The sequence below is a fragment of the Myodes glareolus genome, chromosome 5, assembly GCF_982192425.1.
Source record: "Myodes glareolus chromosome 5, mMyoGla1.1, whole genome shotgun sequence".
In the NCBI taxonomy this organism is placed as follows: Eukaryota; Metazoa; Chordata; class Mammalia; order Rodentia; family Cricetidae; genus Myodes; species Myodes glareolus.
In genome coordinates, this window is record NC_142030.1 from 50,498,297 (window position 1) to 50,522,666 (window position 24,370).

General features: G+C 41.5%; 1 protein-coding gene across 4 annotated transcripts in view; it reads right to left on the reverse strand.

The window, feature by feature from the left end:
- Positions 1 to 1,810: 1,810 nt before the first annotated feature.
- The window catches only part of Ptprg (protein tyrosine phosphatase receptor type G), a 674,545-nt gene continuing 651,985 nt past the window's right edge, over positions 1,811 to 24,370 (reverse strand). For all 4 annotated transcript variants that reach the window (XM_048420806.3, XM_048420808.3, XM_085687941.2 and 1 more), the window contains 8 exons: positions 23,727 to 23,873; positions 21,169 to 21,262; positions 20,266 to 20,342; positions 19,636 to 19,764; positions 14,889 to 15,035; positions 14,067 to 14,209; positions 7,033 to 7,168; positions 1,811 to 6,124 (listed from right to left, as the gene is read on the reverse strand). In XM_048420806.3, coding sequence (XP_048276763.1) covers positions 5,978 to 6,124; positions 7,033 to 7,168; positions 14,067 to 14,209; positions 14,889 to 15,035; positions 19,636 to 19,764; positions 20,266 to 20,342; positions 21,169 to 21,262; positions 23,727 to 23,873 — 1,020 coding nt within the window. In that variant the 3' untranslated portion in view covers positions 1,811 to 5,977. The remainder of the gene's footprint in view (positions 6,125 to 7,032; positions 7,169 to 14,066; positions 14,210 to 14,888; positions 15,036 to 19,635; positions 19,765 to 20,265; positions 20,343 to 21,168; positions 21,263 to 23,726; positions 23,874 to 24,370) is intronic.

Genomic DNA, 24,370 nt, shown 5'->3' on the forward strand with positions numbered 1-24,370 from the left:
AGAATTCTGGGAAGAGGGAAGTTTCAGTCTGCAGTGATTACCCAGAGACAGAGCAAGCAAGATGTGACTGCCTCGCCGAAAAAGGTACCAAGCCACGTGGCTAGCACAGACAAGAATTATGGGCTAATATATGTTATAAGAGTTAATAAGAAGACTGAGCTACTAGGCCAACCAGTTTATAATTAATGTAGACCTCTGTGTGTTTCTTTGAGAGTGAACAACTGTGGGACCTGGTGGGACAGAAACCCCAAAACCCAGACAACGTGGCTATATCCTGTTTTTAAAAGGCTAAGAACACATCACATTGTATGTGAGCCTTCCGTCTCACATACAAGATCCTGGGTTCAAACTCCAGTACAGGGAGAAGGGGTATGGGAGGAGGTATACCTGGGTATAGAAACCTCTTAACATTGTTATGAAAATTAGCAAACTAAAGTAAATTTTTGTTTCATGTTTGATCAGAGATGTACTAAGTAACTACACAAAACTATAAGATTTTATAATGGATGATACTGAGTACCCACTATGCACCATATCCGAATTTTGCACAAATAACCTCATTTACTTCTCCCAATTGCTTAGCTAGGTCAACATTAGTTTTTGTGTTCTACAAAAGAGGAAAACAGCATCTGGGGAGAGATGGAGTAACTTTCCCTAGATCTTTGTCAGTAAGTGGCCAAACTGACTAGAATTTGGCTATTCGACTCCGTATTTCTCATTCCTTTCTTTCCACCTGCAGGTAAATCTTCCAATAATAATAATAATAATAATATAGAATAAAAGGGATTTTGTGAGCATGGTGTGCAGCTCAGAACATCTGCAGTGAAGGTCACTTGTTTGCTCACAGCAGTGCAAACTGTCCCTCTAGCCTTTGCCTAAGAATCCATCTCTATCGAAATGCCAAACCTATGTTGTTGTTGTTTGATGTTGCGTGCAGGTTTGTGCAGCGTTGGTGTTTTGCTTTCTTGTCCCTACCTAGTTTTCCATGATGGCAGTGTCTCTCACTCCCTCCAGGGCCTGCTGCTTCCGGTGAATTCCCAGCAAGCCATAGAAATCCCTCTCTGCTTACGCCTATACCTCTCTTGCTCCAGGGTTACCGGCACTGTGTGCTACAGCACCTAACTTCTACATAGGTGCTGGAGAACCAAACTCAACCCACAGAACATCTCCCCCCAAGCCCTGCAGATAAAAGAATTTTGAAGAAATCGAACTTTAGTTTCATTACTGGAGATTGTAAATGTCCGTAACTGATAGTAATTACAACAAATATAGGCCAAATAAAATATACCAGTTGTCTGACCAGGATCTATATAGACAATCAATTTGTAGAAATCTGATACTAGAGTCACCAAAGGGTATAACTTGAGGAAGAGGTGCATTCTTCCAGGACGGCTGCACCCCTCCCCACACCAATGCACATGACAATGGGAAACTAAGAGCTCATGGTGGACACAGAAGGACTTGTACTGATCCTACGTCGTCTACTCCATGACTCTCCAAGTGTCTTGCTGTGATCCACCCTCCTTCCTAGACAGCGAATGTTCAGAGGGGAAGTTGCTCCCAGTGTGGATGAGATACTGGTGGACGTTACTGGCGGACGTCACAAAGTAGGGGGAATGTTTGACGCTGGTGAGACTTGGTCTTGTTTCCTTAGAAAAGAAGAGTATGGGTAAATCAGGGCAAGAGCATGACCTTTGGCTTGTAAAGGCCACCGCTGACTTTCATTTCCTACCGTGACGGAGGGCTGCTGAGCGTTAAGGTGATTTAAAAAGGGAAGCGGGATCTCATAGAAATGCTCCATGCTAAGACATACATCAAAAACCATACTTTATTTTATGTATAGCAATACAATTTACATATTAAATAACACTATAATAGAATGATTTGATATAGTTTAAAACAGAAGGAAAAAGGGAAATTTTCCAGGTTATAAAACCCCTGCCCCCACGGAACAAATCATTTAAAAAAAAATCACTTTTTCCAAAATGAGTCAGTGCGACACATGTACTCAGGGACTAGTCATGTCTACCTGCTATTGCACTAATGGTAGATGGGGTTAAAAAGCAAGCCCGACTTTCACAACCACGGCCTCAAAGGAGGAACACACGTTGGATTCTCTTGGAATGCAAAGATGGCTCTGGCTACTTCAGTACACAGAAGTTCACATATCCACCACGGAAACAAAACAGAACATAACAGAAAACTATGACACAGTTGAAACTAGAAAAAAATTAGCTTTATATGAAAATATAAAATTCTATGATTATATACCATAGATACAAAGTTCCCAGGAGATGCTTACTCAAGCAACAAAATATTTACAGTTTTAATGATTTTTAGCTATTTGGAAAGGAAGTGAAAGAAACAGGTGTCGACATGATGGTGGGATCTTTAGAAACAATGGCTGCTTGCTAGTTTGTTTCAAATGTCCTAACAAAAGAGGAGTCACTACCCCAAATGTTGGAGAGTTACGACATTTTATAAAATTGACTGTCTCCTTTTCTGGAGATGTTTATTTCTTAAAACTCAAGATATTTTCTTGAAATTAATTATCCTCTGTAGAAAATGCTTCCCTTTGCAAATATTTAACAAAAATACTAAAAACATTTTAACAGCTAAGACAAAAGTAGAGGCCAAATGTCATTATAATTTCTTATATATATATATATTTTTATCATGCCTTCTTTCTAGAGATTAAATAAAGCCAATATTGTGTGTGAGTGGTAACTAAGGGAAAATGCAAAGGGTTCTGTGAAAGTACAGCTGCTGTAGAGAAAAAAAAGCAGGCATTTTCCTTTCATATAAAAATTTACTGGCACCATTTGAACAGAAATTTTGGAACAAAGGGGTTGAAAATACATTTTTCAGTGGAACTGCAAAAGCCTTAAGACAACTACATTATGATTACTTTTTCTTAAATTACGATGCATTTGGGTTTTTATGTTTATTTTATTTTTTTGCTTAGAATTAGTTATGTGTGTCTTTGGTAAATTGGTATCTATATTTTAATTTTAAATATAGTATATATGCAATTAAGAAAAAGTCATGAGAAGGCAGCTGTGCCGTGCCTTTATAAAACAACTCAGGTTACTTACGGATTTCATTGTCCCTCGAGCACCATAAGCCCTCTTCCTTCTTGAACACTCTACTGGACTCTTCTACTCACAACGGGCTCTCAAAACTTGCACAAAGATTAGGAGAATCACTGAACTAACTGTTCTATTCTTGAAGCTCAGAAGGTAACTTATGATAAGAAAAGAAACATTAAAGATGGCCTCATGGTTTGAGGTACAAAACTTTTCTGAGGTCTCTAATGTCTCTGATGTCCAGTGCGTCCACCTGACCTAATTTTAACAATTCAGCTTCGTTTGGTGTGTGTCTTTCATTTCCCTAGAGGTAAATCTTACATGCAAACAGCATCTTAGGGACTTATACACTAGCCATATCCGTTCCCTTTGACTGCACGTGGTTATAACCTTATTATGTACTTAAGCAATGTGCTTATGTCTCAAAGAAAACATCTTTGGAACTCTCTGCCTCTGGAAAGATGAAAAATGCCTTTTGCCAATAACAAAGACTAGTGAAGATACAAAGGGACTGAGGACGGCTGATGGTGACTATCCTTAGCGAAGGGGGTCCGGGCCACTTTGGCAAAATGGGCACATAGCAATAGGCTGGAATCTGCAGGCTTTGGTTCAAGCCTGCTGTAGACATGCAGGCTGCCCACAGAGAGCTTCTACCCCGCCCTGATTTTATTTCTGACTTGAGCGTTTCATCCCCTTCTTTTCTCCTTATTCTCGCACTCATGTAGGAGACAGTCCCAGAGCTGTGGGGAGCATGCAATTCCGCAAATCGAATCTCCTGTGTGAACAGCACAGAAAGTAATACTTGCTATTTGTCTTCTAACCAAGGCTACTTTTATTGAGGGAAAGTTGCGAGGCCATGAACTCCAACTTCAATGTTAATTCCGAATGGCAGAGCCACCAAGCATCTCGCTGAAGAGCGTCAGCTAATGCCAGATCTGTGTACAACACAAAGATTCTGTTTAATTGGCTAGGAAACTCCACAGTCTGAATCTTTTCCCTTCCAGCTCAGTGCTAGAGCTGTACCGACAGTCAGTCCTTCTTTGAATTGTGCAGGGTGACACCTCTAGTGAGGTCAAGTGTGTGTGTGTGTGTGCACATGTGTGCATAGTTAAATGTGCTTAGTGTGCTATCTGGCACAGACACCTTACAGATCATGTTTAGCCATCCATGAGAGCCAGGCTCTCAGTTTTCTGTGCGTTCAAAAGCCTAGGTTAGCCTGCACAAAGTATCTTCATGGAAATCTTTGGGTCTGGCCCGTGCATAGAAACCCTTGGACTTGGGCTGTGACCCCCTCCTTAGCAGCTCTGGTTCTCCAATACATCTGGGACTAGTTTTAGACAAACAGCTCACAAAGAACAACGCCTCCTTCCCATTGCAATACTGCCCCAATAGTGACAGCAGCTGCATGGTCTCAAGGTAAAGCTTACTGGCATAATAAGGAAACCAAACCCCGTTCTCTTCGCGGGCCCAAGCTTGGGGGATGATTTCAAGTCTGACAGAAGCTGACCTTCAAAAGGAGACAGGAAAAGGAAGATACAGATCTTGGTGAATAGTTTAGTGGGGTTTGTTTGGTTGCAAACAAACTCAAATGAAATCTCATAATAATGCTTCCAGTTTTCCCATAATGGACTATGGCTGAAAGCCATTCCAGCTGGACCTAGGACTTACTAATGACCATCACCACTTTTTACTGGAGTGTATCTGCTCATGAATATCCACAAACCTCCTCATGAAACCTTCTCTACAATGGAGACGTCACCTTCCATTCAAAACTGAACCTTCTCTTTAAGACTCATTTTCTCTCTCCAAATAAGACTGTTCCAGCTGTAGGAATTTCCCAAATATATTTCCAATTCAATCTTGAGTATGTATGTATGTAATTCAGAGATTTATTATGAAACATTTGGCAAAACAATAAAGAAAAGAATGCTGTCTATAGGTAGTTTTTTTTATTAGATTGCTATAGAAGTAGTTAGTAGGGATTTTTTGGAATACTACATTTAATTTAAATACCTATTTTTTCTGGTGTTGGAGCTACTGTGAGGTACGGTACTATACCAAAAAGTCTTAGAGGAGATTAACCAAAGGGTGTCCTAAGAAAACTGTACGAAGTAGTGCCACCTTCCCATTGTAAAAGACAGCCCTGATTTTAGGGTGTAGCTACTTCAGAGAGTCAGAATGCAAATAACACACACTGTCCACATAGCTACTGTGAAATCTGTAATACAGAATGATTCTTTATTTTGACACATTTCAACTGTGAATATAACTTGGTAACTAATAGGAGATGTTCACATGAAGCAACTCTTAAGCCCTCTTCACTTCTTAGTGGATTCCTCAACATGAAACTGACATGAGCAGACTTCTTAGGGGCTCCCCTTAACCTGCGGTCCTGCAATAGGAAACAACGCCCATCCACTCCATGAAAACAGAAGGCATATAGTACTGAATGGTGCCTAAAAAACAGAGGGGGACTGAGAAAAAGACAGTGTTGCCTGCTAGGAAAACGCAGTCGCTTTAGAATAATAACAAAACTGAGGTTCCTTGTCATCACCAAGACTTTCACTGCACGGAACTAAAGAGAAGCATGTATGTTGCCATGGAATGTCACATCAGGGTTCGCTGTAGTATTAGGTTATAGGCAGTAACACTGATCAGATAGTGCAAACTGGGTAAAGTTGCGGTTCACTGTGTGAAATGAACAGGTGCAAATGCTCACTAGGATACCATTAAGACATAAAATGGCAAAAAATAAATATCAAAACTTTTATCAGTGTAAAAAAGTAACCGGGTTATTGTATAACCTAGAGTCTGGCAAAAAAGGCCTCAAAAAAGTTCTGTCTTTACAAGTCTCAGAAGTTTACAAAGTAAGCGCCCTCTCAGGGGTCCAGTCACACCAGAGACTCCATGCTCTCGGCAGGGTCTGATTCTTCTCCGGTCAGCACAGCACCATTTTTGTCCCCTGTCATGGGACCATTTCCATTTTCTTTAGTGCTGACTAAGCTGAGCATTGCTTTGTAGACAAACTGGTATTGTTCCTGGAAGACAGGAGGAGAATAACGGGTCAGACATTTTATCTAAGATGCAAACGCTGATCAGAAATATGTATTAGAAAGGCTGCTTGTTCGTTCCCGGCTGCCCAGACCCGAAATAATCACTTAGAAACTGTATTATTTAAAATCACAACTTGGCCAATCACTTAAACATATTGTTGGCTAGCTCTTACATCTAGTATTAACCCATTTCCATTATTTTATATTTTACCATGAGGCTTGTAGCCTAGGTCTTTCTCCTTCAGTGGCTCCAATGGCATCTCCTTGACTCCACCTTCTTTCTCCCAGCATTCAGTTTAGTTCTCCCTCCCTCCCCTTAGTTCTATTCTACTCTATCACAGGCCAAAGCAGTTTCTTTATTCATTAACCAATAAAAGCAACACATATACAGAAGGACTTCCCACAGCAGAAATACACTTCTAAAAAGCACTCCCAGAGAGACAGGAACAGCAGAAATCTTATAAAGAAACTTTAAAGGCAAGCACTTGAATCACTGAGTTCTATACCTTCTTCATATCCGTCTGGTCTAGAACCTGTTTCAGTACTCATAAGATAATGGAATATCCCTATTTTATAATTGGACAACACTCTACTCTTAAGCAAAGATTTTTTCTGTTGTTGTTAGTGGTGGTTTTTGTAAAACTACATTACTGATATTTTAGGCTAGACATTTCTGTGTTGGCAAGGGTTGTCTTGTGTGTGGCAGGGTGTTTAGCAGCAGCCTTGGCCTTTATACACTAAATGCTACAGAACTTCCATCCAGTTGTGAAAAGCAGGAAGTCTCTAGATATTATCAGATGTCTCCCGGTCGACACCCGTAGTTGAGAATCCCTGGCCTATGGTACAGATCTGAGGATCATGTGATAAGTTTGACATAGACACAAACTACTCACGATGTCTGTGAATACTCCAGGTCTCATAAGATTGATCATTTTTGCCACCTGGAAGACATCCACAGCATTTTCGTTCTCCAGCTGCTGGGACAAGGTGGTAAGGGCACATAGCATTCCTGCAGAAACCGCTCCATACCTGGGGAGGAGAAGAGAAGGATGCAATCTCAGATGTATGAATGGACTGCATGCAGTAGACGCTAAGTACCAGCACGTACTTCTTAGGAATTAAGTAGGCTGGGTTGGTGCCTATTCCAGAAGACAAAACTGAATTAGACAGGGGGAGGGATCTAGAAGTTTACATAGAGGTGACATTTTTGCCAAATGCTCTGATAGAAACTCAGCCTGACATCTCATAGGGAACAAGAGGTTCAAAAGTAGACTTGGAAACATTGCAGCTTCGGTGTTGGGTAAGAGGCATTACAAAAGATGAAAAACACCAACATGAGAAGTGTGACTGCCTCCTATTAGATAAATAGAAAGTGCTACAAGGCCCTCATTTCTCAGTGATCATAAGCATATTGAATGTCCATTGGGTTGTGACCCTAGCCTTAATAGCTGAGCCATTTCTCCATCCCTTAATCAGATAAACTGGACTTAAAAAATCATTCACCCCATAATGATGTTTTAGCTAACCATAGATTACATTTATGATGGGCCTGTAAGATTGCTGTGCAGCTGGGACTTCCTAATGCCAGTGACATCACACCATAGAAGCCTTCCAGCTGAGCACATCGGTGCTTGTGGCAATGCTGGTTTACATTGATGGTTTTGATGTCAGTCATATATAGAGAAAGCGGGGGCTCCCCTCACGCTGTGATGTTTGCACAAGAGAATTTCTATGAGCTCATGGCTATCACTATGTATGAATATATGTGACTCAAAAGGAATCAGAACTTCTTTTGTTTGTTTTGTTTTTTGAGACAGGGTTTTTCTGCAGCTTTGGAGTCTGTCTCAGAACTAGCTCTTGTAGCCCAAGTTGGCCTTGAACTCCCAGAGACCTGCCTGCCTCTGCCTCTCTGAGTACTGGGATTAAAGACCTGCGTCACCACTTCTAAAACTAATTTCCCATTACATTTCAAAGATCCTGCCATAGGCCCTCCCTCAAAGTAACCATCCCCTCTCCATAGTCTTCCCAGGTAGGATCCTAATTGCTCCTCATTTTAAACCTTAAAAGACTTCAGGAAGTTGATGGATAATGAAGAACAAGGAAGGTTCCTAATAGGCTTTTTTTTTTGGCCATCCCCATTTATTCTTCTGAGCTTCCCTCATTAATAAACTTTGGATACATCTGTTATGTTTATTTCTTTCAAATGATTTTATAAATGATTTTATAGTATTTCTAGTACATGTTTCAAGTCCTTAGTTTTTATAAACTTTGTTATGATCATTTTTGTCTCCCTAAAATACAGTTCAGTTTGATGTAAATGTAGGTCATCTTCTATTTTGGGGCAGGGGGATTCTGTTTGAGAATTCTGTCTGTGAAGATGTCTTTATACCTTCTAATTTTATTTTTCGTGTTTCAAGTCTAGGTTACAAATGCCTACTGCTGCTAGATCTCCAAACCCATATACTGGAAATTTTCACTTCATATTCAAAATACCTGTAAACCTTATGTTCCATTCTGCCCCAGTTTTATGGTGATTTTGGAACCAGACTATCAAGAAACAAATAATGTAGTTAAGATTTTTTTGTTATTTTGCATGACTATATGGGTGAGTTCAAGAAAAGTCAGGCTTTTCTGGACTTTTAGTTTTTCTCTTCACGAACAGCATGCCCTTTCTCCATCTGTTTAGGTCACTTGGGCTTCAGAGTTTCTTTTATATCCCTTCACACTGTGTTTTCGGTTCATTCCTGGGTTCAGAGGATCTGCTTCTCCTCAGAATGGCCTCTTCTTGCCGCACTAGCTGTCTGTCTTCAGCTGATGTAGAGACATAAATTGTGTTGACGAAGTGTGCTCGTCGACAGTCCCACAGCAGAACTCTTGAAATCCTAGTCATCTGCACGCTCTCGGGTGGTGGGCTTTGTCTCGTGATGTCTATTCCTGTCTCTGGTATTCCAGCCTTGGTCAGACCCTGGAATGTTTAGTGCGCCAGCACTGGAAGCAGACATGCTCTGTATGGTCTTTTATGGTCAAACTACACAAGTTTGGAATAAAAAACCATGAATGATGGGCTTCTTGTAAGTGATAACTGGTTAGGAGCGATGGCTTATTTTGTTTTGTTGGCTGACGGTACTGGTAGGGGGTATGAACGGTTGTCATTTTATTCCATTATTTATTATAGACGCTTTCCACTTATTTTTATCTGATCATTTTTTAAAAACCCCTTTGAAAATATCTTGAATTCATCAATACATTTTGGGACTACTTAATTAGTGTTACATTGCTAGGATAAAGCTTATTTTCTCATAATATGTAACTCTTTTTATACGAGATTTTGTTGGATGGTATTTACTCATGCTTTTTAAATACATAAGATTAGCCTGTACATGGCAATTCTGGTGCTAACATCCTCCTTTTAATTAAGTTTGTGCTCTTCTCGTTGTATGGTTTCGATGTAGCTTCAATGAAGAGTTTGGGGGGCCCAGGCTCTTGGAGGGCTTGCTCGCTCCTACTCACGTCTTGGTAATCACTGCTCATGTGGTCTATGTTCTTTCTAGATCACTACATACATGGAATTGATTTTCCCAATGAAGTTACAATGTTGTCGTCGTCACTTGATGTTGAAGAGGCATATTCAGGTGAAGTAACTGGCCAGCGAGTCTTACGGTGGGACTATGGCTAAATTTCAGCTTGCAAATGTAAGTGGCTTGGAACAGAGATTGGCACATACCATGCAAACACCGCCTACTGCCTGCGCTTAAAGTTTATTAACATAATGTTGTACGAAAACAGTCTCAAATCCTCGCTTTATTTCCTTTTAAATGTATTTATTTCTAGCTTTTTAATCAGAGTGTGTTCAAGATACACAGAAGTACACTGTCACAAGGTCCTGTCTGAAGCTATCATTCAGCTACACAAACCAGCAGCTTGTGGACAGTCTTCTGTAGGCAGAGACTGCTCTTTCGTTTCCCGACTGTTCAGACCCGAATAATCACACAGGAATTGTATTAATTACGACATTGTTCGGCCAATGACTCAGGCATGTTTCTAGCTAGCTTTTACATCTTGAATTATCCCATTTCTATTAATCTGTGTATCACCACAAGGCTGTGATTTACTGGTAAGGGTTCTGGGCGTCTGTCCCCTTTGGCAACTGTATGGTGTCTCCTTGACTCCACCTACTCTCTTTCTATATAGCTCTGTTCACATTTCTGCCTTAACTTTGCTCTGCTAAGCCATTGGCCAAAGCAGCTTCTTTATCAACCAGTGGTAATAAAACACATTCCCAGCATAGAGAGGAATCCCACATCAGCCTTCTACCACTTATTCCTGTATTTACATATGTAAATTTCAGATGTTTAATTTACAATTAGCTTGTATAAATAATTTATGAGTGGTAAGAACCTAAAAGAACAAGCTCAAACAGATCATTCTCAGATGCGGTGACGCTACAGAAATGGGAGATCTTGTTCCTTCCTATTTATACCTTCTCTAAATTGGTTTCTTCATTGTTCGTGTTCACTCCCAGCCTCCCTTTCTCCCTCTCGAGATCACTTGTCATGGTGGAGACCAGGCTGGTCGGGAACTAACGAGGCTCCTGCCTCTGTCTCTTTAGCGCTGGGGCTGTAGTAGTATGTCACCTCCCCGGATATCACCATAGTATCTTCCCTTAGGCCAGGTCTGTTTACTGTTAACCCTTTCTATCTTTGCTTCCCTTTCATCCTTTCTGTTTTCATCTGTGACTTATCTGTATTTCAGCGGTGTTATCGGCTTTATTTTCCCCCTCGATTTTTAAACTGAAAGCCAAGTTTGTTTCTGAACTTCAATACATGCAGATTGGGCTATGACATTTTTAGGGGAAGTACAGTTTGATTCTTTTAGAAAGTTAATATTTGATCATTTGTTATTATCTTTTTCAGTTTCAATCTTGCTTAAGGCATACATTATTTATAAATAAGTTTACATGTAAGAATTTTAATTTCCCTGAATTATTTAACTGTGGATTTTGGATACGAATGTGTTGTGGCGAATGTGTGTGGCTCCGGATCTAGTTTCCACACAAGCGGCTTCCACATTTGTGTTTCCACAGACTGTCTCTCACGCAGCGCCCCTTGAGTGCACACGTGCCTGCGTCAATACTAGGGGAAGCTGCGCTATGCAGGGTCTCTCCGAATGCTACTGTTCAAATGGCTCCTAACTGGTTCAGAGTTGGAACTCGACTCTTCCCTCTCTCCAACACTTTGGCTCTTGTTCTTCTTAGGGTTTTATCTCCCTGTGCACTGACTTCTGCTCCATCTGTGTCGGCCTCACCCGTTCTGCCTCCAGCAGCTCTCCTTCACTTTTCATGGCAGCATTTTTCACTTTTAGGAGTTAATTTTGTTAACTGGCTCATAGCATGTGTTTGTGATCATTTCATAAACTCTTCCATTAGCTCTCTAAATATATCATTTCAATATCCATTATGATTACCCCATTTTGTTTACTCTTTGCGTTTGTTTTGGTTCTTTCTCATTGTGCTGTCTCCTGTTGGATTCTACACTGTACTAAGTTGGCTTTATTTCCAAGTAGTATTGTTTTTTTTTTAAAAAAACCATTTGTACTTAATTCGATTTTATGAAGGAAACAATTTAAATGTATTTAACTGGTTCTAATTAAATGATTAAACTTAGGAGTCCCCTCTTCATTTTCCTACCTCTTCTTAAAGATTAGCTCAAGCTAGTCAGACAGAACAGCAAGATGACCGTGGTCTGCTCGTGGAGTATGCTGGCCGTTCTGTGGGCTGGCTGCCCCTTCTGACCACTGGCTATTCTTTGTCAGAGGTTTTTTATTTGAGGGGGGTGGCTGAGACAGGGTTTCTCTGTGTAACAGTCCTGGCTCTCCTGGAACTCACTTTATAGACCTGGCTGGCCTTGAACTCATAAAGATCCACCTGCCTCTGCCTCCCAGGAGCTGGGATTAAAGGCATGTGCCACCATCGCTGGATGACTGCTCGCCATTCTTAATACAGATGCTGTCTAGTATTTCCATCAAGGACAGGTACCAGGCCTAGGGTACGTAGGCCTGGTTTGTGCAAGGATATCTATGATGTTCACCCATGAGGAAAGCCCTTAATGTCACACTTCCCAGAAGTGTGGCTGACCATCTGCACAATGAGCTGGTACCAAAGTGGCATAAAGCTTGGGGGCGTAACCAACCACGATCTGATTTGACTTAAGGTCCACTCCATGAGATGGAGCCTGTACCCAACACTGCTTGGGTTGGCGAGAACCTGAGACTGGATAGGCCAGTGACCTAGGGGGGAAACCAAATACCACTGTTCTGTTAAAGTAATATAGTTCAGTCTTATATAACTAGACCGTGTCTCACAACAACAAAACCCGTATAAACAAAACCCCAAAACCACAATCTAAAATCAAAGTGTGGGAAGCAAATGAAAACAACAAGCCAGAAAGAACTACAGCACAGCCTGAAAGAGAAAGAGGGAACAGGAGGGACCCCAGTAAAACCAGAGGAAGGCAGTGTGGAATGGTGGTGGCTTTGAGCCCCGGGGCTGGTCTCCTGTGTCTTAATGGACTTGCTCACTAAAGACTCTCCTGAGTGACGTCAGAGCTTGACAGTAGCCCTGGAGATTCTTTGTGTCTTTTTGGCATTTTTTCTGCATTTTTTCATCTTACACTAGATCTCATCAATTGTGTGGCTGATGCTAGCTGGCACGGACTGTACATCTCTCTAGGCTGTAAGTCCCTTCCTCCCTACGTCTGTTTTCCCCAAACACAGAGTAAATACCATAAATTATGTTCTTGGTAGTTTTTAAAATATTTATTTATTTTTTATGTGCATTGGTGTTTTGCCTACATATGCATGCCTGTGTAGGGGTGTTAGGAACTGGAGTTATAGACAGTTGTGAGCCACCACATGGGTGCTGGGAACTGAACCCAGGTCTTGTGGAAGAACAATCAGTGCTCCCAACCTCTGAGCCATCTCTGCAATCCTGTTCTTGGTCATTCTGAGCAGTTATGGGTGTGTTTGCATCAGGAGGAGTAGAGACCTGTCAATGTATTTTGTTACAGAATTCCTTACCAGTCTTCAGTCCTTGATCTCAAGACCAAATTATAATAACAGCTAAACTCTCACTTCTTTAAGCAATGTAAGATATTAGGAATTAGAACTAGAAAATGTTACAGCAGAGCCCATGCCTGCTACTAATCTTGAGTGACAGTTTGATTACATGTCAAGTAGCTCTGGAAATCTCTATATATTCATGGCAGGCAGTGAACAAGGCAGACGGTCTCTTTGTTGTACATGTATATTCTAATATATAATATATATATATAGCTTGACTTTTGTGATCTCCTGGAAAGACTGTGGAGATACAACCCACAGGGCTCTCAGACCACACTTGGAGACTTATTAGATGAAACTAGCTTAGTTACACAAGAAACCAGTTGTTGTTTGAGTCAGGTGTCTGCTCCACAACTATCTCCAAAGATTTTATGTGCTGGAAGCATCCTGGGAAGGACAGGCCAGCCTGGAAATGGAACCGACGTGAGCAGGGGGAATACAGCGAGGTGAGAATGTCACGTGTTACTGTTAGCGTGTGCTTGTCCTTGAGCAAGAGCCTGCTGACATTCTGATGAAGAACAGAAGTGCAGTAATTTCCCCCTTCTAGAATGCACACTCTAGGGACACTTGGAGCCATGCGAAATTTGACCAATGAAAGCACAATCGCAAGGCTGTTGCATATGCACATATATATGTATATACATACATACATACATACATACATACGTGTGTGTGTGTGTGTGTGTGTGTGTGTACACCCTACAGGAATAACATGGAATATCGAAAGAGAGAGGGAGGTGTTCCCTTTCAACCTCTGTATGACTCCCGTAAGAACAGCACTGGGATCTAATACACATAACCAGATACATACTCATCATGGACAATAGTGGGGCCATCCCGGGTTAAGGCCTCTTCCTTGATGACGTTGATCAGCTCAAAGGTACTGCTTATGGGGGCATCTGGGTTAGGCCACTTGGGGCACTGAAAGTGCCGAACTTCTAGTACATAGTCATCCTGCAACCAACAAAAGAGAATCACAGCTCCTCTCCTCCGGTAGTTCCTATGTCTGCAGCTAAATGGCCGGAGCCTGCTCCCTAGAAAGCATCTATCACAGGAAATGCTAAACAGTGTTCAGCTGCCTGAACTGCACGAGACCCACTGGTCATCGAAACACACCACGCCGGTCAACAGCGAACAGAACAAAACAAAACCCCTGTAAGAGATGTTCTGCCCACTATTCTAAATTTGACTCATACTAGAAAAGAAAGAAGGGAGGGCTGAGGTATCATTTAAACTGCTGACACACACGGATGTCTCTTATCCTTCTAAGCAGAGAGCTATCATATGTGGGAACAGTCGTCTGCTTAACGCATTGGGAGGCTATGGTTCTGATGTCAAAACAAGCAGCATTTCTCTGCTGTATTGAATATTATCTTCTACACTGTCTTTATCATTAAGCCAGAAGACCTCCTTGTGTGCACGCTGAACCAGAATCTGCTACATTTCATCTACCCAATTGGAAAAAGCAAATATTTGAAGGAAGGAAAACCAGAAATGCATATATTTAAAGTTAGTCTTACTCAAACAGCTGAGCCTCTCCCAAAGGTGGCAAAATCACTTTATTACATTATTACTTAAAAAAGGATATGGGGCCCACATTGGGCAACTGCCAAGGAAATGTGGGTTAAGTTACCTGTGTAGCTTCAAGGATAAAGTCATGGATGATAATCTGTTCTTCGTTAGAGAGGCACAGCCTGTCTTTGCTGATAAGGGTGACAGTGAAGGCCTCACAGTTCATGGATTCTTCTCGACTTGGCCAGTACACAAACTCATCCTCAGCCTTTGGGAGCCAGGAAAATAAATTATCTTACAGTGTTATCAAATATTTGTTTCTTAGTTTTCTTGCAAACCAACCCATCATGTTTGCCATCTTCCAAACCACTCAACTTACCTTTTCAATTGATTTTATAGAATTAATCCTCCATCTGGTTGGTTTCAATGTTACTGCTGTCTATCACAAATCGCACTTTGGGAATAGCCATTTCATAGCGTCTTTCTTTTGTCATAGCAACCCCAACTCTGCTCTGCAGGGGGGGCACGACCCCTCGGTGACAAGTGCTCTCAGCATATGACAGACATGGCCAAACCACTACAGTGCATTTAGCTTTGTTATTCTACAATCGCTTTCATTTCCACTTGATTAGTAACGATGTTTAGAACATAAGTTTTGTGTATTTTTGAAATATAATACATGTTATAGAAGAGACAGTAAAGTTTACCAAAGTCAAGTAAATGAACAGATTATCAATTTTCATATATATATACATTTATATGCAAAATATATATGTAAAAATGTATTACGTATTACTTTTGTGGCAACAGCTATACTATCATTTACCATAAATGCTAAGTATACTACAATTTTATTTTTATAATTCTTAGATGGTACATGAAGTCTAGATGTCTTCATTCTACACAAATCTGTGGTTTGTGTCCTTCAACCTACCTCTGCCCCCAATTACCATCTTGTTAGCTCCACATCTTTTGTGCTTTCTTAGTAGGAGTGTAGAATGTTTCCTTCCTGTGTAGCATGCCTGTGTAGGCTTGTTTAACTTAGCTCAGCGCTCTCTGAGCTCAATCTGTGGTAAAAACTAGACCTCACTCTTTCTCAGGGCCAGAAAACGTGCCCCTGTATAGACACTGAGGTTGTTTCTCTCTTTTGGCTGTGGTGCACAACGCTACTGAAAACACTGGGGTACAGACATGATGCTTATTTTTTTAGGGGGAGTGTATACCCAGCAGGTGTTTTATATTTCTTTAGTAACTTGAATAGCGTTTTCTGTATGGTTGTATTAGTTTATAGTCCAATGCATATTGAGTTGTCTTTCTTTCCTTTATCCTTAAAGACAGTTATAAGCCTTAAACACGCTGTAGACAAGGCATTTAACTCGCATCCATTTTCCTACCTCTGCCTTCCCAGCGCTGGGTTTACAGCCATGTTGTACGACACCAGCAAGAGTTACTATTCTTCCTTACCAGCATTTGTTATTGTTTTTTTTTAAGTCACCCCGTTTGATAGGAGGTGGCATTTTATACGAGAATTGATAATAACACTGAGTATCTTTGTACATACCTGCTTATCATTTATGTCATACTTGAAAACATATTTATGCTCACTTTTTAGAGTTCTTTATAAGTTTTGGGTGATAGCCACTAGATATAGGATTTGTACCATCTGTCTTGACAAATGAAGACATACTCAGAGATGTCCATAGATTGTCAAAATCACGTTGCTGATAAAGGGCACGAGACAGCACCTTTTGGATAGGAAGCTGTGTACTCACAGCAGGTAGGCCCTTGGTAAAAGGCATCTTTTATCAGACAAGCTACCCTGGTGGTGTCAGACTGAAGAGGGGGTAACACGTTCAGTTCTGGAACATGCAAGCTGTATGTGTTCATCTATTTTAAGTTTAAAAATAGAAAATCAGGCTTGGTATTTGAATTCTATCCCTGAAAATGATGGCTTCCTAAGAAAAACCTAATGGAGGAGACCATGAGACGTGATTACGAGGCTTTATCCTCTTCCTCCTTTTTCTAATGAGCTCAACTGAGAAACTCCCACTTGCCTGCAGGAAGGAGGTCTGTATAGGTATCTTACTCAGAATGCCTACTTACTATCCCAGAAGTCAGGGGTAATATTCACAACCAGGAAGACTTTGTTTGGGCTCACATTGATGCATCAGAAATGAGCCAGCAGTCCAATGAGACTTATCACCCCTTCAAGCTTCAATATAGAGTATTGCCAAGTACATTCTTATTTTTAAAGCTCAGCATAAGGGGAAGCAGATTAGCAATTGGGCTTAGTCTATACAAAAGAAGTCTGGAACAACCGTGAGTTTTCTTATGCTTTGTTCGAGGAAATGAAGTATGACCCTGTAAACGGATTCAGGATGTATAGTTAAGATGAGCAAAACATCAGAATCCAACCACTCTGCAGAGATTAATTTATTAGTACTCTATTTCCCCATGCCTTTACACCTCTGAAAAAAACAAGCCTGTACTATCAAAAGACAGAATAGGAATAACTGATGATATAGTTTGTTTAAAGGTGTCAAAGAGATCAAAGGCAGGAAAAAAAAAAACTCCTGAATACAGACAATGAATTAAGAGTAATTAGTCATTTTGAGAGATTGAACAATTAAATTCACCTTTTCCCAGAGGGAACATGAGCTTGCTACACAGCACCAAGGATGACCTTGAACTCCTGGTCCTCCCAGTCTCTCCCTCCCCAAGAACTGAGACTACAAGCATAAGTCACAGACAGTTTTACGTGGTCTGGGGATTAAACCCAGGCTGCAAACATGCTGGGCAAGCACTCTACCAACTGAACTCCAGTCCCAGATCCAAGAGCAACTTCTTATTTCAACAGGCGCGCGCGCGCGCGCGTGTGTGTGTGTGTGTGTGTGTGTGTGTGTGTGTGTGTGTGTGTGTACTTATACATACACTTATCTGTTAACTTGAGACAAATTCCTTAACAATGACAATTTGGTATCCAGTAGTAATGTAACTTTTCCTGGATTTTTGGCTGTTCTACCCCCAGTAATGGCTACCATGAAAGATGTTTATTGATCACCTGGCATTCTTTAACTGACAACTTCCTGGCCGCCCCCTCATCAATGGCCAACTTTGGGCCCCAAAGGAAAATTCCACCTCCTTCTCTATCCCTCCCTTCTGCCCTGTACCTACCCCAGCTTGTAAGATTAAGACAGCCTGACTCTCACAGAGACCTTCTCCGCAGGTTCCCCTCCAAATAAAGACCCACAGAGTCTTACACTGCTTGCTCTATTGTCCATCTTTCCTTCTCACTGATACATTTATTTATTTATTTATTTATTTATTTATTTATTTATTTATTATAGCTTGTTTCAGATAGCACCTCATGGAGTACTGGCTAGACTTTGTAGCTGATGGTAACCTTGAAGTCTTGATCCATCTGTTTCTATATCACAAGTTCTAGAGATTACCTAGATATAAATATATAATACTATCTAGATATAAAGATATGAGTATCTAGACCTAGATATAAAGATATGAACATCTAGGTATAAAAGTATAAGATTATCTAGATATAAAGGAACTGATACTGTTTTTTAATTAGATTAGTGACTTACAAATCAATTAAAACTTGGAGTGTTGTATAGTTATAGTGGTAGTAAAAACACAACAAAATGATGCCAACTTCAGGTAGTCTTGTAGCCTGGCTGCAGAGAGACCCTGAGATGCCATAGTCCCCGTCAGTCATTGGGTTCTATCTGGTGAACACGGTTCTCTTTGCTGGGCCTAACTGTTCCCTAGCTTTCCCACACAAATAAGCCCTGGGAGTAATCTTGGTGGTGAGTGGCCTCTGTTAATACCGACTCACCCAGGCAACGAACGTTTCAACCCTAAACGCCTTCCATTTCCATTGGCCAACCAGAATGGGCCGCTGCTGCCAGCTAATCAGAACATTGGCACTAAGCTTAAGCTTCTCAACCTTGCTGCCATCCCGTCCGACAGCAGCAGCCGCGGGTCCTGAAGCCAGAGCCAAGCGCGGCAGCACAGATGTTTCTACTGGCTGGGCACACGGCCAAACATTGTCATCCAGGCTAGGGGTTCAAGCACAGGCTGTTCTTCCTTAACCAGAAACTTTTGTCTAACCTTGTCGGCTCCATGTTCACAGAATACCTTTTTAAAGATGCACCTAATTCTGAAACATATGTATGCAGGAGATATAAACAGAAACATGGAATTGTTTTTAAATGTGCTTTCCCATCTCCTATACAGAATCTTAACAGAGAAGGACGAAGGAAGGGAATAAAACTAGTAGCTTAAATCCTCCCTGTAGGATGGATGTAAGCAGCCTCTCCTCGTCTCCGCTGTGGACCCAGCTGTGGATGGAAACACTACCGGCACTTAGCTGAGACCCAGCGCTCTGATATGGTACAAAGGGACCAACAGTAAACTGATTAGAAGCATGGACTTTGAACAGGCAGATGACTTAGGGACAAATCCGAGTCTAATTATTACTGCACGCTCTTGGACAAGGCCATTCTTTCAGTTTCTCCAGCTATTAAATAACTTAATTCATGCAAGGTAAACACAGTCCCATAGACCATACATGAAGTAAGTTACCCATTTTCTGAAAGTACCATGCACCGGCTAAGAAGTCAGCGTGAAGTCATAGGAAGGAGTTTCCTAAACGAAGGCTTTCAAAGCCTTTATCCAGTACAGCGTGGTTGAAGAGCAGTATAACCAGCCCGGGGGAATCAAGAGTGAGGGGCAGTCCTATGAAGATGCCCTTCTCAGCCTACAGACACAGCAGCCCATGGCGAGGTATGACAGGAACGCCTGTTTGTGGCTCCATGGGCTCGCTGACGGGTGGCAGACGTGTCCCTACTCACCAGGCTCTGGTTGTCTGGCAGCATGACAATGATCTGCGCGTTGTGGTCCCAGATCATCCTCCAGAAATCTTTCGTCGTGTGCGGCAGGGGGTGCTGGGTGATGATGAATTCATTGCTTCTGTAGTAGCCCTTCGGGGAGGGAGAGGGAGGAGCAGTGACTACGGATGTTATCGCTAGCACTTTGGGGTGGTAAAATACGCTCATGCAACGAGGCAGCATTATTTTGGCTACACTAAAAAAGCGGAGAGAGGCATTCGGTCCGTGTGGCTAATTTTAAGTTGTACTTCTGCGACTATTATGCGGACAATTTTCTCTCCACATGCAATTCACTTCCAAGCTGCCCCTGCTGTTTTTACTTAACAGCAATTTCAACATTTATTTAAAGGCTAGTTGGGCGAATTAACAATAAAATTAATTCCTTAAGAAGCCTTTTGCTTTAGATATTTTTTTTTCTATTCCTACCCTTTAGGCATCTTTTGTTAAAAGTTCCAAGCACAGAAATTTCCGTACTTTTGATGTTACACATTGAGAAATTACTTCGAAAAATGCAATCAGTCCCAGGGGTGGTATGTACTCCTTCATCGTAAATACAGCCAATTAAGCTGAAAGGTGTTAACGGTTGACTCTCACCATGATGTAAGACGCATTAATGTAATCTGTTCCTTTCATTCCGGGCAATGGTGCAAGTCCCACTCGAGCGCGCTCGGCTTATCATATGGAAAGAAACAATAACACCACATTTGCCTGATTGTTCAAAGAAAACGGCAATTCTTCCTAGCATCTACTCGGGTGAATGGCATGACTCCCTGGCTCCTTTCTACGGCTGATGTATTTAAACAAGCTTAAGTGTTATCTGGTAAGGAGGGGATACAATGAAAATTTCCCTGGGGACTCAGGTCAGACACTATAGGATAAGAACTGAACTGTGGGAAAGGCTTTCAAAGCCTATTAGGGCATAAACACGGAAAAGCGTTTCTGATAACCTGACCCTGGTTTTTTATGCTGCTACAGTTACGCCAATACACTGTACTTTGCTCTTCTCGGTCAACATCTTAGTGTCCTTCTCTGCATCATGGGGGCAGAGAGCAGTTACCCCTTTCAATAGAGATACCAATATTCAATATCCAATGATCAAGAAATGCCCGTTGTTTATGGGGTTTACAAAGTATTCCCTGATAAGTTCTAGTTATATGCATACAGGCGTCACCATAGACCAATAGGGCCCAGCTCTCAATAGCTAATTTAATGATACAATTCTAATAAATCCAATTAGTCCAGATTAATTGAAGACCCGGAGTCTTAATGCCACAGGAATACTGGCTTTATTATCACTTTCTCAAGTTGAAATATGGTGGCATTTCGAGGCAACTTAAAACTAGGTTTCATGTCAGATAGATCAAGTGACCTGCTGGTGTCTAAAGTCACTGCTTCTACTTGCCTTTCATCAGACTGACTACACTACGTCTCGCACAATACATGAATCTAGTTTGAAAATGTCCGCTCACTGAATGAACCGCGAAGCTAATGTCTCACCTGGGACGACAGAAGAGTTCCTGTTCTTCTCCTTGTTACACTCCTTCTGGGCACTGAAGCATTCCACGTATTTTGCATTACACTGAGTGATGAGCTGGGAAGGAGCAGCATTTTGGGCATTAGTCCAAGGGACAATGGCTAGTGCCTGCTTGAAACTTTGGAAGACTGTATCAATCACCATCCAGACTATTAGGCAATAAGAATATTTTTTGTACCCCAAAGAACATTAATGTTTCACTCATGGGCCTTCTCTTGCTGGCTTGGGTGTGTCCTTAACTTGTGTCTGCTGGCAGACCCTGGGGGTCTGGAATGAAGGTACCGTGCATGGGGTATTTACTGAACACTGTAAATACCCCATGTATTGTCGATGGCACTGCTATTGGGAATTTTGTCTCCAATTCTTCAATAGCATATACGAGTCAAATCTATACAGTAATATTACTTAATTTAATTAAGATATAATCATACCTATTGAAGATAAAGACTTGGACTGATTCTCTGCACATTTCTGTCGATGGCAGGCTTTTAACCTTACACCACAGAAGTGCTTCCCTTTCTGTTTATGTAACTGGGCTGAGCAGCTTTCTGTGTTCTGTTTTAATTTGTTTTTCAATTCTTTGACATTTTTATACATGTCTATATTCTGGTCATCTTCACCCCCTACAACCCTCTTACCATCCTCCTCGTGCTGTTGAATCTTTTCTTTGTCACAACAAACCCCCCTACTAGTGTGTTTAATTAGTGTTACTTGCACAAGTATGAGTGGAAGGTTATTTAAGCTTCACCAGTGACTATGCCACTGAAGAAAACATCAGAGCTGTGAAGTGTATGTATTACATGGTGTTACATTGTATTAATACAATGTTACCATTGCATTACATGGTGTGATCAGCAGAAAGGAGAGCAGGCATTCTATCTGCATGAAACACATGAGGACAATCTCTCCAGGTGCTTTACTGCCACTGGACTGGGCCCTAGATGGTCTTTTCATTTTTTGAGTTTCTGCAAATGGCTAGTGTCTTAAAAGAGCCAACTGCCTGGCTTCTTTCCAAGTTTTGAAACTTTCTCTGTGAGATCTTTTAAAAGTGTCCACAAAGAAACATAGATCAAGAGCTAATATTTGGGAGCAGTCTGTCGGTTACTTGTGTATCTTTTAGCACATAGAATTAGATATCTTAGGCACAGAAATCATGGCATGATGGTATTTTTACATATCTTTTGAGCATGAAAAAATGATTTCATGGTATGGAACTTTCCTTTATGACATCATGGAGGCAATCACAGAGGTTTAGATTCTGAAGCATTTTGGAGTTTAGAGTCTTAATGTAGGGATGCTTATTATTCTCTGATTCTATTTTCTGGCCCTTATAAATAGGTTTTCATTTGTGTCGAGATAGACACAATGAGATGAATTTGTCCCCTTCTGTTTTCACATTCAAACTTTCCCTAAACTCTGAAATCTTCAAATATACCAGAAATGAAAAACAAAGGAAAATTTTAAATGTAATTTGGTATGCCATATTTTGTGATACCCACTTTTCACATTTAAAGTAACACTGTGTCATCTAATTACCTCAAGTGGTTTCACAGTTGTTAGGCTGTTTAGAGGAGAATAGGAAATTTGAAATTGGTGTTGTGATTGAACTCAGTAAAAATTGATTTGTTTTTCATTTCCTACCACTTTGTATAATTCGTTTGGCTGTCTCATTTCTCCAGTGGAGATTCCAATGAGGGTTTCAGAGACTAAGGCAAGTTTTCCCATGAAAACCTGAACTGCAGCCGTCCCTTCCATTCTGCTATGGAGTGAGGAGATTGCGTGCAGAACATTGTGCAAAAACTAGAAAGGCAGGGAGGGGCTAGGAGAAGGGGAAGCAATGGGAAGACCGTGTTGGAAAGAGACAGTTAATGACTTCAGTAGTCTTATTCTCCTTCAACTACCCACGAGTCTCAACAACCACTGGACCTTCTGTTCCATTACCATGAGTGAAGCTTATCTCGACTACATAGCAACTCCTTTAGGTTTCCAGATGGCCTTCTGGTTTTTCAAGGAAGCCTATTTTGATCACAATATGTACCCAGATAGTCACTCCCCTCTCTTCCAACTCGTTCTTTCTGATAGGTTCTCACTCTACAGTACCAGCTGATCTTGAACTTGTGATCCTCCTGCCTCAGCCTGAGTGCTGGGATTACAGGCATGTGCTACCACTCCTGGATCACACAACCATTCTCAATAAAAGTATTACTGAATATTTCTGGAGGGGGGGAGAACACAGTGTTTTGGGGGCCAGAAAACTGACTGGAAGTCTTAGGTCAACGGGCTAGAGGAAGGTGTCTACGTTCAGAGAGAGTCATCAACGGCTCAGGAGAAGATAAAGTGCTGTGGCCCATCTGTTTGAACATCAGCAGACACACATGGTCCAAACTTCCTTTTACATTACACTACGGAGCGAAAGCAGTAATCTATTTCAGCAGCTACATGGATATAAAAAAGACATAACCCAAATTCAGGGCATTTTGCAATTCCCTGTCTTTGCTAAAGGCACCGCGCAGAGCTCCACCTTGAACTGCTTCTCCAGCCGCGTCCTCCCTCCTACTCCCGGTATGAGGATGCTGTTCACGTAGCTGTGCAGCTGATTTGAAGACACTTCCGTCTCCTTTCCGAGAATGGCTTCCAACAAGGCATCATGGATGAAAATGTACTGCTCCTGCAAGGACACGGTGTGGCGGTCACGGAGGGGTCTGCTCGGGGACAGCTACCATTCCTCAGGTTGACTTGAGCTCCACACTTCCCTGAACAGGAACCTACGGTGCATTTCTCTGGTGTCCGTCACTACATGGTGACCCCAATATTCGCTTGCTGATGAGCTGTCATTTACTTTGGAGTAGAGACCCGCGTTGAGTTTAGCTCTGTCTTTCTCCACCCTGTCTAGACCAGGTGGTCTGATAATTAGCACACAGTGGCAAACATATGTTCACTAAAGGGCTTAAGGTCCAACTTTTCCCACGTGTTTGTCAGAGAGTAAGCTTAACTCCCTGGGATCGGAAGCATGACTTGACCTAACTGAAGCTGACCCCGGTGTCCAGACAGTAAGACGACGAGGGAAAGCCGTGATTCAGAGAGAGCTTCATCTCCAGAAATCTCAAGCACAAGCTTGTGTATTCCTTCAAGTTCTAAGGGAATGCATCTTTCTCTTCAGCTCGC